The following is a 16,851-nucleotide window of genomic DNA, read 5'->3' on the forward strand; positions in this document are numbered from 1 at the left end:
ACGGTTTGTATATGGGAAGGAAGGAGGCGGGAACCGGCGAACGTTTCAAACACATTTATTCAAAATAAATAAACAAAATGAAAGTAAAACCGCGGACAGCCCCTCACGGACGACTGCCCGCAAACACACACAAATTAAAACGTGGACAGCCCCTCACGGACGACTGCCCACAAACACATAAACAAAACATAACATAAAATTCCAGGCCTGGTCCTCTCTCGTCTTCCGCAGCTCTTGCTCCTCCTTATATATGCTCCCGTCACATGGCCGCGAGACGAGACCGGTGTGCCACGCAGCTGGCACTCGTGAACGTTAATCACCGCCCCGCTGCCTGTCACACCACATTGACACTTATTCTAAATTCACAAATTTTGCAACTGAAACCACACACTTCTAGGTGTCCTTATACATTTTTGATTGAATGAAATGTACTTCAAGCATGTGATTTCTCATTTAGAATAATCTAAATGACAAGGTTAAGAACAAAATTAAATACACCCGTGTTGTGAATTAGGTCACATCTTTTATTGAATGAGGTATTTTTTTAATTATTATTATTGGAGAAACTAACAACAAAAACAGGTCGTTTCCAAGTGTTATTTTATTTTATCCAAAAATATTCATTATGACTGAACCTTACCTTACATTTAGGAAGCATTCTGTCAAAACATTTAGTTTTAACTTTTTATTCTCAAAAGCGAATCTATGTAAAAGTAAATCCCCTCTCGCCCCCCAAAAAACAACAAATAAATAAATTGCTGTACAGCAAGTAGTTAAAAAAATGCATTCATGTAACCCTTTACAGAATAATCCAAAATGAGGGTGCACAAAAATTAATTTGTCATATCTTTGAAGAGTGGATGTTGCAGTGCCATCGAGGCCGTTATCCTCGTTGCGGGGTTTAAATCTAACAGTTTATCCAGGAGGTCGTATACATCATCAGGCACTTTGTCCCAGCCCATCTCCTGCAGCTCCGCAATGTTTTTAAATGAGCCTGAGCTCATGTGTTTCTTAGCGGGACTCCCAGCATCCTGTTTGACTTCTGCTGGGTTACGTGAAGCTTGAAACTCAGCAGGAAGTGAGGCGTCTTCCCATGATCGCACACCTCTGAGAGTCTCACAGAGTATTCTCAGGTCCAGCCGAGGAAGTTCACGACTGCACACTATAGATTTACCTGCATTCAGAAACAAAATACTGTCAGCTGAAGGTTCAAGAAATGAGATGAAAATAGACATACAGCACAAACCAGAGACATCTGTCTCTTTGAGCCTCTTGACAATGACATACCAAACGTCTTAGCAGCCTCTATCGTCTCTTTAGATCCTCGAATGGTCATGATCTGAGTGAGAGCGATCAGATCATCACTGGCTTTAAAGAATGGATACCTCCCGCTCAGCAGTGACAGCATTATGACTCCTGCTGACCACATGTCAATAGCTGCAAAGAGATGTTGTTTTATTAATCAGAATTTATGATCTTTTATGAATCTGTAAAAAAAAAGATAAAACAATAAAATGAAGTGTACTACACCATACTAAATCTGTGCTCTATTCACAAGTCAGATGTGGGATATTCCTACTTCCTATTCCAATGCTCAGATTATAATATTAGCGCTGTATCAAATACAGATTTTCTGATTTGATTCCCACAAATTTGAATCAACTTGATTCAGTTCTGACTTATTGGGTATATTGACTTAATTCAGGTACCGTTCAGATTCAATCAGTAACGGTGCATCCCAATTCGCATACTATCTGTCCTAAATAGTATTTGAAAACAGAATTAGAATGTCCAAATCGAAGTATGTAGAAACAAGTAATCCAAAGATACCCAGATGGTCTACCATTTTCAGTTAGAATTCAAAGTGCAAGTCTGTGCACACTCTGGCGGCTAATATTGCCAACAACCCATTGAGAGTTGGACGAGAATTCAATTAGAACTACAAATGTGGATAAAATAAATAAAAATTGTCAAAGACTACAAACATGGCAGATGTGCGAGTCCAATGGTTAAAGGGATAGTTGATGCAAAATTGAAAATTTGATGTTTATCTGCTTACCCCCAGGGCATCTGAGATGTAGGTGTGTTTGTTTCTTCAGTATAACACAAATTAAGATTTTTAACTCCAATCTTTGCTCGTATAATGCATGTCAACGGGAGAGAGTCTACATGAAGAGAGTCTGCATGAAAGACCCACGACTGGCAGATCAACGTGCTACTACAATTCTCTCCGATATGGCAGGAAATTAAATTGTATGCGGAGGGTTTTACTTGTGACAAGATGACGGGACAGTTTTAACAGTAACAGGAAGCTTGTAACTAAGCGACAGGGCTGTCTGTAAAAGATGAGGAAGTAATATATATCCCAAAGCACGCATGCTATTCTAATACTTACTCAAAAGTATGTACCTTTTCTTCAGAAAAAGAGTACTTACTTTTAAGATGTAGTAGAAGTACATCTCAACTTCTACTACATCTCAAGTTTGTGAGTCATTTTAAAGATTCATTAAAAGAACCAACATGTAAGAGTCATCTATTGGTGATTCAGACTTCAGTGGTCATGCTGACAGTGTTTGTTGTGCAGGTGTACAATTATCAGTTAAAAGCGAGTACAATCAAGTGGCATTTTATTTTACTTTTCAAAGTAGGACATTGGAAAATGCATTAATGCTGAATCATATTCCAAATAACAATATACAAAATATATTAATGTCAATGTTTTACCTGTTCCCTGGTTGGGGCACTTGGTCAGAACCTCAGGAGCCCTAAAGCCTGGGGTACCAGCCCTCGGAGCCACCTGCTGTTTCCTGTGAAAAGCAGTTCAGTTTTTAAATGACTGCACTATTAAATGAACCCTGTAAAGCCTGACAGACATAATAGTCCAAAACATTTCATTTATTTTTTTCCAATTGGAACTCGCTTTGAACAAAAACAATGCAGTATAATTCAAGAGTTGACAAAAAATGATATTGGCAATCAAGTAAACCAAAGTTGCTTTATTTCCAGTAAATGTTCATCTTTAAATATTACTAACAATATAAAAGTTTTTCTTATGTTGACTTCATAAAAATCAGTAAAGATTTCACAGCAAAAAGAAAATCATAATTTGGAGCCCTTAGAAATTTGCATATCAAATTTGATAAAAAAGGTTTTATGGGTAAAAAAAGAAAGAAATGATTTTATTAAGAGTGTGTACCTGGACAGGCAGATGTTGCAGACGCGGTCAGTCATGAAGCAGTTGCAGGTGAGCATCGGGCTGACAGCAGAGGGTTTAGGTTTCTGACTTTCTGCAGGGGCCTTCTGTCTCTGATTTAATGGAGTTCTCACAGGGATCGAGCGGTGCTTTGAAGAAACAATCTTTCGTGGAATTACCTCCTCTTTTTTTGGCTTTAAAAGCAATCCCTGAAATACAATTTGACAGGTAAAGAACTGATAGTTATTCAGAAGGTGTCAGATGCAACCAGTGTGAGAAAAGACTCTAACCTCAACTTTGTCAGTGCCAGGTTTATGAGAGTTTGTGCTGTTTACGTTTTTCTCCCCAAATACAGACCGTGGTGCCTTATCAAGTCCCAACAGTTCCTTTGAGAGGAAGGACACAAGTTTTTGACATAAGTTTTCTAAAATAAAACAATATGAACATGGAAGTCCCCTTTGTGAACATGTGTCCCCTTTGTGATTCAAAACCATATTAAAAACTTAATTTATTAATTTAACAAAGAGAGACAGTGAAGAGCAGACACCTTGCTGTGTTTAATGCGTGAGGGTGGGCAGGGTCTTTTAGCTGGTGCTTTAGTGCTAGACTGGACAGCAGGGTTTCTGGTGTTGGGTGGTAAAGGCACTAGTTTTTGTTTCCCAAGTGATTCCTCCACCATCTTTGACGACCCTCCACCTTTATGAGCTTTTGATTTCACCACCTTCAGCAGTTCTATCTGTGTGTCAGGAGTGCCCTGTGCCAGGCCAAAATCCACAAGAGAGTACCTGAGGAATAAGAAAGACGGGACTCAGCATGTTACAGTTAACTTGGATCTAATCCAGTGGTTATCAGGCTTTAAATCAGGCTTCTTCATTAAAAAAAAAAATCTCTTCATTTGTGTTTTGAAGATGAACAAAAGTCTTATGGGAACATGCATGACAGTAAGTAAAATTCATTTCTGTGTACTACACCTTTAAATTCCATTAGGAAAGCAAAATATATTAGTAACAAATAATCTACTGGATATTTTAAAGAAAATTTCCCATATATTGTTTAACATTACTTTTGCCACCATCGAATGCTCATTAAACCAATTGATCAATTGTAACAATATATCAACAAACGGTGGCAATTATATGTATTACATGTGTATCAGGCAGAGATACTAGAAATGAACATCAAGTACATACTCTCTCCTTTGTTGATTGAACAGGAAATTGGTTGGTTTGATGTCTCGGTGGATGATGCCAAACTTGTGAATGTGTCTCAAGGCTTTGAGCAGGTGGAAGATGTAATGCTTCACATCCTCAAAACTCAAAGAGCCAACAATATCCTACAAGGAATCAAGACTTTTTGGTAATATCTTGGGTATAGAGTAAACTATTTATGATGCATCATACTTGGGTTAAAAACACACAAGGCAGACATTTACCACAAATGTTTGATGCTCCATATACGGCATGACAATGACCACGTGATGCTCTTTCCTGAAGCAGTATGTGACTCCCATCACATTTTCTGTACCTCTGCAGAAGGAGATAAAAATATAAATCCTGTAAAGTAACTCTGAAACCAATGTTTGCTCATTCGGAAATATTTTATCCATCATGCAACACAGAAAATTAACAGTGATGATAGGTCAAAATATGACATTTTAAAGGTCCCGTTCTTCGCGATTCCATCTTTCAAACTTTAGTTCGTGTGAAATGTTGCTGTTAGAGCATAAATAATACCTGTAAAATTATAAAGCTCAAAGTTCAATGCCAAGCGAGATATTTTATTTAACAGAAGTTCCCTTTCAAAGCCTACAGCGAACGGCCGGTTTGGACTACAGCAGGAAGTGCAGGGATGTAATGACGTCACTAGACCCGTTTGTTGACTAACCCTCCGCCCACAAGTACACGCAAAATAGGGGGCGTGGTCTTGTTGCTCTCCCACGTGGAGAAGAGCACGCATTCAGCGCTTGAATCTCCCCGTTATGGTAAGAGGCGGGACTTTTCCGGGCAAAATGCGCTAAGCTGCTGTCCAATCACAACAAGGGAAGCACTGGCCCAATCAGAACTCATTACGTGTTTCTGAAGGAGGGACTTCATAGAACAAGGAAATCATCAGGCTGTTTTTAGGACAGAGAAAACACAGCTGTACAGATAAGTAAATTGTGTGAAAAATACTGTGGTTTTTACACACGAAACATGAACTCATGTTATTTTGCACACTGTAAACATAATGAAAGCTTCGAAAACACCTGAAGAATGGGACCTTTAATCACTTACCCAGCAACAGTCAGGCACTGGAGTTCGGCAGCGATTCGCACAGGATGACTGGTGGGGATGAGGTGTTTCAATGCAAACATCCTTCTTGAACCGTCCGTCATCTGCGCCTCTGCCAAATACACTGAGCTGAAGGTACCTGTAATCATACAATGATGCAAAGATTAACTAAGGTTCATCAATTAGCAGTACCCCCCCCCCCATGCACTTAAATCAAAATAATCAAGTAGCAAGAAATTTAATGGCAAACCTTCTCCAATTTTATCTATGATACGAAAGATGTCAGAGAGCTGTGGCAGAACTTCATACAGGTATGCAATGTCCGTCTCAACATCCCCTGAACAAAACAGAATCACAGTTTTAGTTATTTAACTACAATGACATCATGAAACAGACTTATCTATAAATGTTGCTAGATAAACTGACATTACCTTGTGAAATAAATACATTTTAGCATACTTTTAAGTACATATTTATCTGCAATTTCACAATTACTTTCAGTGTGTTTTACATAAAAGTTAAATTGTAGGCTAGTGCCGAATGTACTACCAAGCATTTAAGGATTAGTTCACCCAAAAATTTAAATGAACCCATGATTTTCTCATCCTTAAACCATCGATATACGACACTTTTTTCTGATGAACACAATCAGTTATATAAATAAATATCCTGATACTAACAAGCTTTATAATAGCAGCGAAAGGGTGCATTGAGTTTGAAGCCCCAAAAAAGTGCATCCATCCATCATAACCGTACTCCAGACGACTCAGGGGGTTAATAAAAGCTGAAGTGAAACTTCTGAATTGAATCGATGTAGTTTTGTAAGAAAAATATCCATATTTAAAACTATTTAACTTTTCGCAGTTCAAAAAGTTTACATGTCTGACGGCATCGTCACGCCATTACACAAACCCATCGATTCACTTCAGAAACCCCCTGGCTTACTTTTATAACGGATGGATGTACTTTTGTGGACTTCAAATTTTGGGCTGCCATTATAAAACTTGGATAAGCCAGGGCATTTTAAATATAACTCCAATTGTATTTGTCTGAAGGAAGAATGTCATATACACCTAGGATGGCTTGAGGGTGAGTAAATCATAATTAAATGTTTGGGTGAGTATCGTTTTGACCCACTTAAGTACATCTTTACATGCAATGTCAATTACTTTTACGGTCCTTTACAAAATTGAATTTTTTATGTCAGGTATTTAAATATATATCTGTAATTACACATTTGTCATGAGAACATTTAAAATACATAAACTTTAATATTAAAAAAGGCTCACTCACTGGGAATTTTGTGTCTGCTCCTGCCCTTTTCAACACTTTGAGTGCTTCTCTGCACAGTCGGTGCTTCTTCCATTTAAAACCACAATAACCAACAGATCCAATTATGTGGGAAACTATTGGATGGCATTAGAATACAATCAATACTCATAAACAGCTTAACTGGTATAATATTAGTTCTTTTTAACTAAATCCGAAAAAAGACCAAAACACTTAAAATAGAACTTAATACACATTTAACCTCTCAATTTATAACGGTAATACAATGTAAATATAAAAACAAAAAGCCTTACCTATTGTTTTTGCCTTCACCGAGTAAGTTAACGTTACTGTTTATGAGAAACTGCATCCAACGAACAGCTGCACAGACGGAAACAGTTAACGTGCAAAGTTCATAAGTTGTGTTAAGGGATTATTTCGACGTTAAACAGTACATTCGTCACCATGTAAAACACGTCTATTAAAAGAAAACGCAAATATTTTAATAAACACAACTCGGTCTTGTTTGGGGGTCTTTCTTCCCGACCAACTCCAAGTTCCGCGCTAAAAAACTGAGATGCCGGTCACGTGACCACCACTGAGCTTCAACTGGCCAACCCGGTCAATGCGTAGCTTCCCTTTAGCAAAATTATAAAATTATAAAATACATCCATGGCTGATATTAATTCAGTAATGGATGACATTTTATATGGAAGCATGCCCCCCAAACAAACTTAAAATTATACATAAATTCGCAAATAATAAATTACATTCATAAAATAGCAGCTCAAATGGTGAATACAATGTTAAAATACAATTTAATTTCCTTATTTAATGAATCATAAACTGTAAGAAACAGTTTGAGTTTATATATTTCATATTTTTAAACAAGGCAACTCATCCATTCAAAAAAGGCATTTCACTTTTTGCTACAATATTATAGAACCACTTCTATTTTATAATTTTGACGAGTTAGGAGGCTTTTATTTTGGAAAACCTTTATCGCGGAGAAGCGCTATCTCTTCCGGTGTGAAGTACAGTTCAGATTTTTTTGTTTTGTTTGCCATACTGCTGTGCTCACAGGTCTGCAATATAACTGTAAGTCACCTAAAACATAAGTGTAGCTAGAGCTATTGTAAATAAACGATTTAGAACCGTTCGTATCAGGGTTTTAATCATGGATAGATTTGTTGTTCGGTTATCAAAGGGAGACAGTATGAAACAGGAACCAAAACAAGAGAGAAACTACAAGCAAGCAACATTAGAGTCCCTGCGGGTAAGTCATTGGTAATTTTACCCTGCCCATCATTCTAAACCAGGTGTGTTGTATTATTGGTGTCTACATGAATAATATTCGTATTTATTCCAGAGAGTGGTCGTGATTGAAGACATTGAAAGGTATAAGTCAATCCTTGAACTACCTGGCCAGCCTAAAGAGAACATGATAGAAGCCTTAAAGGAGCTGGACAAGAAAGTGCCTTCCAGAGAAGTGCTAAAGACCACCAAAATTGGTAAAACTGGGTTATTCCTTTCTTTGCCTTCCCCGACCCCCACCCCCCCAAAAAAGAGCCTTCCAGACAAGTGATAAAGGACGCCAAAATTGGTAAAACTTGGTTATTCGTTTCTAGTTATACACTTTCATTTGTATCTTTTTAGGACACACAGTTAACAACCTTCGTAAAAACTCAGAAGATCCTGAAATCAAGTCCCTTGCGGGGGAAGTCTATAAACACTGGAGGACCTTTATTGAGGAACATGCAAATAAACCTTCCATAGAAGTTCGCTGTGACAAACAGACAGAAAGTTTAAGGAGCAATGCCAAGAAACTGCTTTCTGAAGCCATGACGTTGAAGGTACTGATCATAAATTATCACTACAATTTCTTAATCACATTGATGGTGTTTATGTTCAATTTTCATCCCTGTCCAGGTGGAGCATGGACTGGTGGAGAACATTGAGAGGGAGGTGTTCCACCAGAGTTCTCGGCTTATTAGCGGAGCTTACAGAAGGACTGTTAGGGCTCTTGTCTTTGCTCTGAAACATAAGCCTGAGTTGAGAGCGCAGGTCAAGGATGGCAAATTACCAGTTAATGTATTCGTCAGCAATCACAAAAAGAAACTGTGACCTAAAGAAAATATTGTTTACCCATTTCATTTTTAAAAAATATATTTATAATTTTTTAAAACATACAGCAGTATGATTTACTCATTGACTTGTAACCATTTTTTTAACTTTCAGTCTTAAATACAACAATTGACTTTTTTACATATCGTTTGCCAGAAAGTTTCTTTCCATTCACAGCTACACTGCTGATCAAATGTTTGGAAAAATTAAGATTCTGTTTTTGAAAGAAGTTTCTTGTGCTCACAAATGTTGCATTAATTTGATAAATACAGTAAAACAGCTATGTTGTGAAATATTATTACAACTTAAACTGTTTACTATTTTAAAATGTATTTTATTCCTGTGATGGTAAAGCTGAATTTTCAGCATCATTACTTCAGTCTTTAGTGTCACATGATCCTTCAGAAATAATTCTAATATGATGATTTGATGCTCAAGAAGCATTTCTTATTTACAAATTGCATATAATTCTATTATACAGTTGTGCGGCTGCAGCAGCATTACATTTTTGTGAAAACAGTGACACACTACCATACAATTTTGGGGGTAAAAGTTAAAAAACAAAGAAGGTAAATTAATTAATTAATAATTTTGATTTTAAGTGACAGCAGAGACATATAATTTAAAAAAATCTAATTAAAATAAACTGCTGTTCTTTCCATTCATCAGAATCTTGGAGAAAAAATATTCTCCAAGACACAAAAAAATCTAGGCAAAAATATTAGGCAGCAACATTGATAATAAGTATCATATTGTTAATAACTGAGCTGTAAATCAGCATATTAGAATGATCTCTGAAGGATTATGTGACACTGAAGTCTGGGGTAATGATGCTGTAAATTCAGCTTTGATCACAGGAATAAATTACATTTAAATACAAAGTTATTTCAAAATGAAATAATATTTTACCATATTACTGTTTTACTGCATTTTGGATCAAATACAAGCAACCTTAGTGAGTACAAGAGACTTCTTTCAAAAACATAAAAAAAATCTTGTTTCGACTCCCAGAGTACATAAAAAGTATAAAAATATAGATATATTAAAGGGATACTTCACCGCTTTTTCATATTAAACGATGTTATTCCTTTGACGAGTTGAACTGTATTTAAATAGGGAAAACGTGGAGGTGTTTGGTCGCTTTTAACTTGATCTCTGTTTGGTACCAAAGTGAATGAACTGAGCTTAGTGGGCTAAGCTAAATGCTGTCAGATCCTCACCGCGCGTCAGAGAGATTAAGTGCTCGCTTTGAGACGAGAGAGGGAATAACATAGTTTAATATGTGAAAGCAGTAAAGTATCCCTTTAAGTCCTTATGTATTCATTGTGTGGAGCTCCTATAGATCGCCTCTTTTCAGAGCTGAGCTCATTGTGTCTTCTGGTTTGTATTTCCAGAGCATGAAGGTAAAATCTTGCGTATTTACCGATGAGCTGCTCGTTTTAAAATCTTCCCGGTGTTCAAAGACAAATTTGTAAAGATTTTTCAAGGCGCATACGGTCTATAGGAGCACCAACCACACAATAGCAATTAACATGAGGATGACGGCGAGAACACAGATGCTGATGAAGATTATGTCACTGGTGTCATGCGGTTCACTTTCTTCATCGACTTTCTTGTTGTTTGATTCCTGGGCCTGACGGGCCAGTTCATTGAGACGGTTTCGTTCCTCAACTGAGATAATGCTGGCCATGGCCACCTTCCTCTGGGCGTCACACTGCACCTCATACTCCTGAATGTTCTGCCGTGGTCCATCAGAGAAGTCAATATAAAGCGAGTTGACCAGCATGGTGATGTTTTGACGTTTCTACAGAAGATCAGATACGTGGCATCATTAATGTTTGAACAAGCTGCTATAAGAAATATTGTATCGGACATTTGCTAACATTTGCTGCTGAATTAGACCTAAGTCTAGCACCATCACTGAGAAAAGTGTTGGGTGGTAGGTTTTTTTGTGGTATCCCAAAAAATAATCTACAGGTCTTTAACGAGTGTCTCTTTATCTTGTATACCTGTCCAGCAGTTCCACAGTTGACAAAACGGGCTAGAATTTTGTAGGATGTTTCTGTCAGCTGTGCCGAACAGGATGGATTCCCCAGATAAATGTTCTCACGGTCCAGCTGAGGTAAAGCCTGTCTGGAGACCTGAATCTGAAACTCTGTTCGGGTGCAGCTTACATTGACTGGCACCACTGCAACACACAGACAACAACAAAACATCAGCTATTCAGGTTGAGTTCAATGATTATATGTTAGGTAATGCTGTGGGGTGGGGTGGGGTGGGGTGGGGGGGGGGGGGATTTAACAAATCTTTTAGCACTTGTTTTAAGAAATAAATACTTTGGGGAATAAATGCAAGCTGTTGCCAAGTAATGAGATCATTTCATAAATAAATACATTTTAGAATTCTTGTAAAAGATTTTTACAGACCTTTTAATTTGTTTAATAATCACCTTTATTTTTGAGTCATTAGTCTTGTAAAAAAAAAAATGAAATAGTGCTTTTAAAAAAATTGGTCTTTAACCTAATAATACACATTTGAAAGACCTATAATAATTCAGGCAGATTTCCCAGGAAATTGGATATTTTCGCTCTATGTAGTCTAACGTTATATTAACGTCATATCAGCTTCGCCTCTGCGTATAGCGTGAGGCTTAAAGTTTGTTGAGAAAAATGGACCATGTCCATGAATAATATAAAACGGTTGAAAAAAACGAAACAAATCAACATTATTTCTTTGTCCATCAGCTCTCATCAGATCTCTGTAGCCTATCTGTGGGTCATTTGTGTACACCGGTGCTCGAACCGCAACCTAATGTAGTTTTATTTTTAACCAATAGCGAGCCAAATACTGTACCGATACCCTCATGTCAGTATTCGATACATATCACGATACTAAACTCACGATTCAATATTATTGCGATGCTATACATCCCAGAGGCAAATGGTAAAAGGTTACTAAAAATGTACTGTTAATTAAAATACTACATTTTGCATTACATTGGGGGTGGAAATCAATAGGCTTGGACTTGGTGCTGCATGGTAACCCAATGCCCAGGAAAATGATGAATAAAAAATATTAATTATTTTGAAGCCGTAAATACATTATTTTAGATGAATATGCTTGTACTCTCTCATTGACTAGATATATAATGTAGACCATTTTTTAGTGGTAACAAGACATGTAGGCATTATCAGGACCCACAAATACTCCCCCATTGTATTATTTTAGATATATTCAACATTATATATAGTAGATTAATGTAGTACTGACACTAAAACTCTGTAAAATTGATTTTTTTTTCTCACACAGTAAATCTAATTTTGGGTGAACAATACACAATACAGATTGTCACTCCACGATATATATATTATGGCATTTTTTGTATTGTGATATATTATTCCACAATATATTGTTACATACCTACTACATAGTGTAGCTTAAAATATAATATACAACAACAAATAGCCTATGAGGTAACTTATATTCATAGGCTACGCTATTGATGGTTCCAGAACCTTTCACATTAAAGACATTCAATGCGAGAAGCGTTTACAGAACATAGTTATGTTCCCAAAACTAGACTTTAAAAAGGATGTGTTCAAACTGATAAGTGAGCACTCACCTCCTATATAGGAGGCTGTGAAGCCCTTAAAGGCATAGTTCCGGTCAGTGTTGAGAACGACCAATAGTTTATTTCCCTTGGAGGTCAACGATGGAGGCTGTTCACTACCACACCATTGGCCCAACAGAGTGTCTGTCTCGCTGTCCCCATCGTACACACTCACAGAGTCAAAGTCGCACATGTCGGTCAGGCTGTTCCGATCCTCAAGCTCCAGAAAGGGTAAAAATAGTTTGACCCTGTAGCCGGCCGCTAGAGTGATTGTCCAGTGACAGTTGATGTTGTTGGGGTAGATGTTTGGGTAGTGAGGGCTAGTAAAATTCGCACTGATATTTTTGAGAATTTGCTGGCACTCTCCTTTAAAAACAGCAAGATTAAGGATTATGGACTTGTATTATTTTTATGCATCTTGTATGACAAAAAGTGTCTCACCTGAGTAGTAGTAGGCTTTAAAACCTCTCCCTCCAATGTTGAAATCAGATCTGAAGACCACCAGCAGTTGGTTTGATGTGGTGACTGTGTTGGGAGGTCTCTCATTACCGCAATAATTGCCCAGGTGACGGTGTTTAACAGTGGGACCATCAAAGAGAGCCACATAGTCAAAGTTGCACCCCTCGTTGTTTTCCAACTGGAAGTCGAGAAACACCAGGGTGACTACACTCTGATTGGACACATGTATTGTCCAGGAGCAGTCGGCATTGTTGCTGTAGTCTTGTGGATGACCTGGGCTTGAGATGATTCCCGAAAGGCCGGTCAAAACCCCACCGCACATATCTGATTTAGAGAGAGAAATAAATTAACTAATGTATAAAATCACTTATTTTTATTTTTACAGATTAAAAATGTGTGAAAGTTGGATTTAACCCTTATCATGCATTTTGGGTTATTTGTGACCAAGAAAGGATTTCTAAAATACATAGTTTTAGTATATTGACCAAACGCATGTTAAGACCATTAAAGTACACGTGTGAATTTTTAAAAGAGTTTTTAGGAGATATAACAATTCAATAGTATAAATTTAAAAAACAAACTGTTTATGCAAGTAAAATTAATATATTAACATGGAAAAAAAATCAGGCCCCAATTGAATTTTAGTGACTGATCACATCTAAATTTTTCAGTTGGCCAAATTGAATTTCTGTGAATTAAATTGCATCAATTCACAGAAATTCAATTTGGCCTATTGAACATTTTAGATGTGATCAGTCACTAAATAAATATTCAGTTGGAGACCTGATTTTTTTTTTTTTTTTTTACAGTGTAGTTACATAGTATTACAAAACTTTGAAAAATAATATTTAGGTTTCATAAATAGTTTTTGAGGGGTCGTGAGTTATAAGTTCAAAGTATTTTAATTAAATCCATTGATTTCAAAGAAGTGAGGGGTCTAATATTATTTCATGCATTCTGACTTATTTAACTTGTTAAAGAGTTGAACCATTTTTTGAGTGTGGCCCTGTATGATGTCATCAAAGGGCGGAATTCCTTCTATGGGCACTGTCCCGAATGAGAATGTGCACACCAACCAAAGCGAGAGCAAGAGCACCCACCCACTGCATGACTCCAGGAGTTTGTCTATTTTCAGAAAGAATCAGTACAGCGTTTCTGTCTTTTATAAATATGATCAAACTAAAGACTCTTCGGAGATATGAAGGATAGAATAATACTCTAGGTACTCAAGATTAAACCAAATTTTCTAAAGAGACAAGATCACTTTATACGATGAACAGATTACATGTAGGCTTATATTCACATATAAGTATACATATAATATATAAGTTCACATATGCAAAAGTCCTACAGGTTTGGAACGAAATGAGGGTGAATAAATGACAGAATTTTCATTTTTGCGTGAACTTTCCCTTAAAGATATGACTTTTTATGCATTGTAAGCAATAAATGATTGAGAGTTAAAATATTGATATATAACAAGGTTATATCATCACACTAAAATTAACAGATATAATGTGGAAGTTTTGTGGCAATACTTAAAACACTGTGTATTTTAACATACTGTGCAACTCTGTGCAATGACTTGCCCCATAGAAATCCATTGTATATGGATTACAGTAAACATAATATTTGCTTACTTTTACAAACTGAGGAACAAATCCTCCTATTGTCTGTTGTTATCAACTGACTGATATTGAACCAATCTTCAGTTGCACTCCTCACCTTTCCTATAGCCCACCAAGAAACCCTTGCGTGCAACATGGCGATCTGAATGGAAGATGATGGACATGACATTCCATGAAGAGCTGAACTGAGGAGGAGACACATCTCCACAGAATTTGCCCAGGAGGTTGCCCTCATCCTCTGAGATGCCGTTGTATATCTTGATGTAGTCGTAAGCACAGTCTGTATGGTATTCCAGCTCAAAGTGATGGAAGGTTAACAGTACAGAAGAGCCTTCTGAGACCACTATCAACCAGGTGCATTCAGTGTTATAAGGGTACAGGCTTGGAAAATTTGGGCTTGACACATTGCCACTGCTTGCTGAGAGGATTCCTCCACATTTAACACCTATACAAAATATTACAGATGAATAAAAAAAGCAACTTAAAATGCAATCAAGATTTACTATTGATAACTATTGAATGTACTTGTGTTTAAAACTTGCAAACGCTTTCAGACAAAGATGAACAGGCAAACAATCACAGAATTATAGGAATATATAAATATTAGAAGCTGCCTTACCAGCTTAAGGAAGAACTGAGGTGTTTACAGTGGTTCAACATTCAGTGCACTTTCACCCTTGTGATAGGAAGCCATCTTACCTTTCTTGGAGGTGACCTTTCCAGCAAAGAACAAAACATGAATGAAGACATTCATCCTTAAAACCATGTTGTTTATTTTAGTAAGCAGCGTTTAAGTCCTTCTGCACATACTGTCCTGCAGGGTTCAGAGAGCAGGAGTAAATGTTAATGCTCCTCATTCTTTGGACTCTCATTCTGGGGCAATTGGATAGGTGGTCCACTCTTTGGCTCTCCAACTAAATTTTAATGAGGACTATCAAATGCACGCAGGAGACTTGTCAATACACTGTTTGGAGAGAAAGCCATGAAATGTTAATGAGTGTATCGTGCACATGGAACAAGTGGTGTGTTTTAAGAGGAAGGGACATGCAGGTGACCACATGTATTACAAGCAGTCTTAATACTGCTGATGTTTAGACACTATTATTATATTCCTTTTAACAGTGCAAATCTATAAAATAGATCATGACATTTTAAATAATTATTATTTTTAATTAGGCTAGGTTAAAATGGGAGTTTTTTTTATTATTATTCAAACAATAAAAAAACATGCCTTACATTTTCTTCATATTAAAACAAGACTCAGTAAATACAAATAAAAAAGACAAATAAAAAAAAGAATCTTTAAATAATTATATTTGGTTATATATATTTTATCAGTCAGAGTTAGGGTAAAGCATTGTAATTTAAGTTACGTAATCAGATTACTATTTTTCTAATAATTAATTACTTTTAAATTTAGAACAATATAATTTTTCAAATAAGTAACACAAGTTACTTTGATTTTTCCATGTATTCACTGACAGCTCTCCTATTCCCGTGTTTTTCTCTTTTACTTATCTCACTCGCAAAAAGCAAACCCCAAACAGATTCAGTATTAATCAAAATGAATAAAAACATTGAAATGCAATCTCAGAATATTATGCAAACCTACAATAATTAAATATATTCAATTACACAAATATAGGCCTACTTTGTATTTAATTTTGCTGACGTTTTGCCAATACAACTTTTTTTTGTTATAAAAAACAAACAAGCAATCTAAGACCATATGACAAAAAGTAATGCAAAAGTATAACACGTTAACAAATAGTTAGCCTGTTTTTGTAGGGAGTAGTGCAATATTGTAATGCATTACTTTTATAAGTGACTTTCATGGATTATCTTATATTATATTATAATGAAGTCTGGACTCAGGAGATTCTTTATGCTCCCTCCCAGCAGGGTAGCAACAAATTTTGGGCCCTGGGTAGAAACCTTGACCCATAAAAGGCACTAAAGACGTCGATACAAAGGCCATCTCACAGTGGCTCTACAAGTGAAGTGACGAGAATTATTTTTGTGCGCAAAAAAACAACGAGATAACGACTTATATCATTTCAAAACAAAGCTTCGAACCGTCATGAATCATGAATTGATACACTGATTCATAATGGTTTGAAGCTTTGTTTTGAAATCGGCGTATCAATGTATAAGTCGTTATTTCGTGTGTGTTTTTTTGCTCACAAAAACTATTCTCGTCGCCTCATAAAATTATTGTAGAGGCACTGTAGTGAGATGGAGTGCCCTTTTATGAATCTTGAGAGAGGAAATGACATTGGGGTCAATAGGTGCGTTGAG

The 16,851-nt window shown here is 36.6% G+C and overlaps 3 protein-coding genes across 6 annotated transcripts; 1 reads left to right on the top strand and 2 right to left on the bottom strand.

The window, feature by feature from the left end:
• Positions 1-32: 32 nt before the first annotated feature.
• Positions 33-7,330, bottom strand: cdc7 (cell division cycle 7 homolog (S. cerevisiae)). 4 transcript variants are annotated; one of them, XM_067453130.1, is made up of 12 exons: positions 7,047-7,330; positions 6,757-6,869; positions 5,714-5,800; positions 5,467-5,602; positions 4,626-4,719; positions 4,384-4,526; positions 3,915-3,978; positions 3,484-3,579; positions 3,197-3,402; positions 2,725-2,807; positions 1,288-1,437; positions 33-1,174 (listed from the first exon to the last, which is right to left on the bottom strand). In XM_067453130.1, the coding sequence occupies exons 2-12, from the start codon at positions 6,827-6,829 to the stop codon at positions 834-836; spliced, it is 1,473 nt and encodes a 490-aa protein (XP_067309231.1). In that variant the 5' UTR covers positions 6,830-6,869; positions 7,047-7,330; the 3' UTR covers positions 33-833. The 4 variants fall into 4 exon arrangements, with proteins under 4 accessions (XP_067309231.1, XP_067309229.1, XP_067309232.1 ...); XM_067453128.1 differs by having other exon boundaries at positions 3,741-3,978; XM_067453131.1 differs by lacking the exon at positions 3,484-3,579.
• Positions 7,331-7,744: 414 nt separating this feature from the next.
• On the top strand, positions 7,745-8,999 carry tceanc2 (transcription elongation factor A (SII) N-terminal and central domain containing 2). Its single transcript, XM_067453132.1, has 4 exons — positions 7,745-8,008; positions 8,102-8,243; positions 8,389-8,585; positions 8,662-8,999. Exons 1-4 carry the CDS (start codon positions 7,910-7,912, stop codon positions 8,854-8,856), a joined length of 633 nt encoding a protein of 210 aa, XP_067309233.1. The 5' UTR covers positions 7,745-7,909; the 3' UTR covers positions 8,857-8,999.
• Positions 9,000-10,122: 1,123 nt separating this feature from the next.
• On the bottom strand, positions 10,123-15,307 carry cdcp2 (CUB domain containing protein 2). Its single transcript, XM_067452975.1, has 6 exons — positions 15,253-15,307; positions 14,651-14,998; positions 12,908-13,249; positions 12,479-12,832; positions 10,866-11,044; positions 10,123-10,660 (listed from the first exon to the last, which is right to left on the bottom strand). Exons 1-6 carry the CDS (start codon positions 15,305-15,307, stop codon positions 10,355-10,357), a joined length of 1,584 nt encoding a protein of 527 aa, XP_067309076.1. The 3' UTR covers positions 10,123-10,354.
• Positions 15,308-16,851: the final 1,544 nt, after the last annotated feature.

The sequence above is a fragment of the Pseudorasbora parva genome, chromosome 9, assembly GCF_024679245.1.
Source record: "Pseudorasbora parva isolate DD20220531a chromosome 9, ASM2467924v1, whole genome shotgun sequence".
Lineage (NCBI taxonomy): Eukaryota > Metazoa > Chordata > Actinopteri > Cypriniformes > Gobionidae > Pseudorasbora > Pseudorasbora parva.

Excerpts from the sequence above, each read along its gene's own strand:
- cdc7 (XM_067453128.1), bottom strand. The coding sequence starts at position 6,829 with ATGGAAGAAGCACCGACTGTGCAGAGAAGCACTCAAAGTGTTGAAAAG. Across the intron at positions 3,580-3,740 it reads CACGCATTAAACACAGCAAG|GAACTGTTGGGACTTGATAA; the intron begins GTGTCTGCTCTT and ends TTCCTCTCAAAG. Across the intron at positions 2,808-3,196 it reads TGCAACATCTGCCTGTCCAG|GAAACAGCAGGTGGCTCCGA; the intron begins GTACACACTCTT and ends TGCTTTTCACAG.
- tceanc2 (XM_067453132.1), top strand. The coding sequence starts at position 7,910 with ATGGATAGATTTGTTGTTCGGTTATCAAAGGGAGACAGTATGAAACAG. Across the intron at positions 8,009-8,101 it reads CAACATTAGAGTCCCTGCGG|AGAGTGGTCGTGATTGAAGA; the intron begins GTAAGTCATTGG and ends TATTTATTCCAG. Across the intron at positions 8,244-8,388 it reads GCTAAAGACCACCAAAATTG|GACACACAGTTAACAACCTT; the intron begins GTAAAACTGGGT and ends GTATCTTTTTAG.
- cdcp2 (XM_067452975.1), bottom strand. The coding sequence starts at position 15,307 with ATGAATGTCTTCATTCATGTTTTGTTCTTTGCTGGAAAGGTCACCTCC. Across the intron at positions 13,250-14,650 it reads CTTGGTGGGCTATAGGAAAG|ATATGTGCGGTGGGGTTTTG; the intron begins GTGAGGAGTGCA and ends TCTCTAAATCAG. Across the intron at positions 10,661-10,865 it reads ACTGTGGAACTGCTGGACAG|AAACGTCAAAACATCACCAT; the intron begins GTATACAAGATA and ends GATCTTCTGTAG.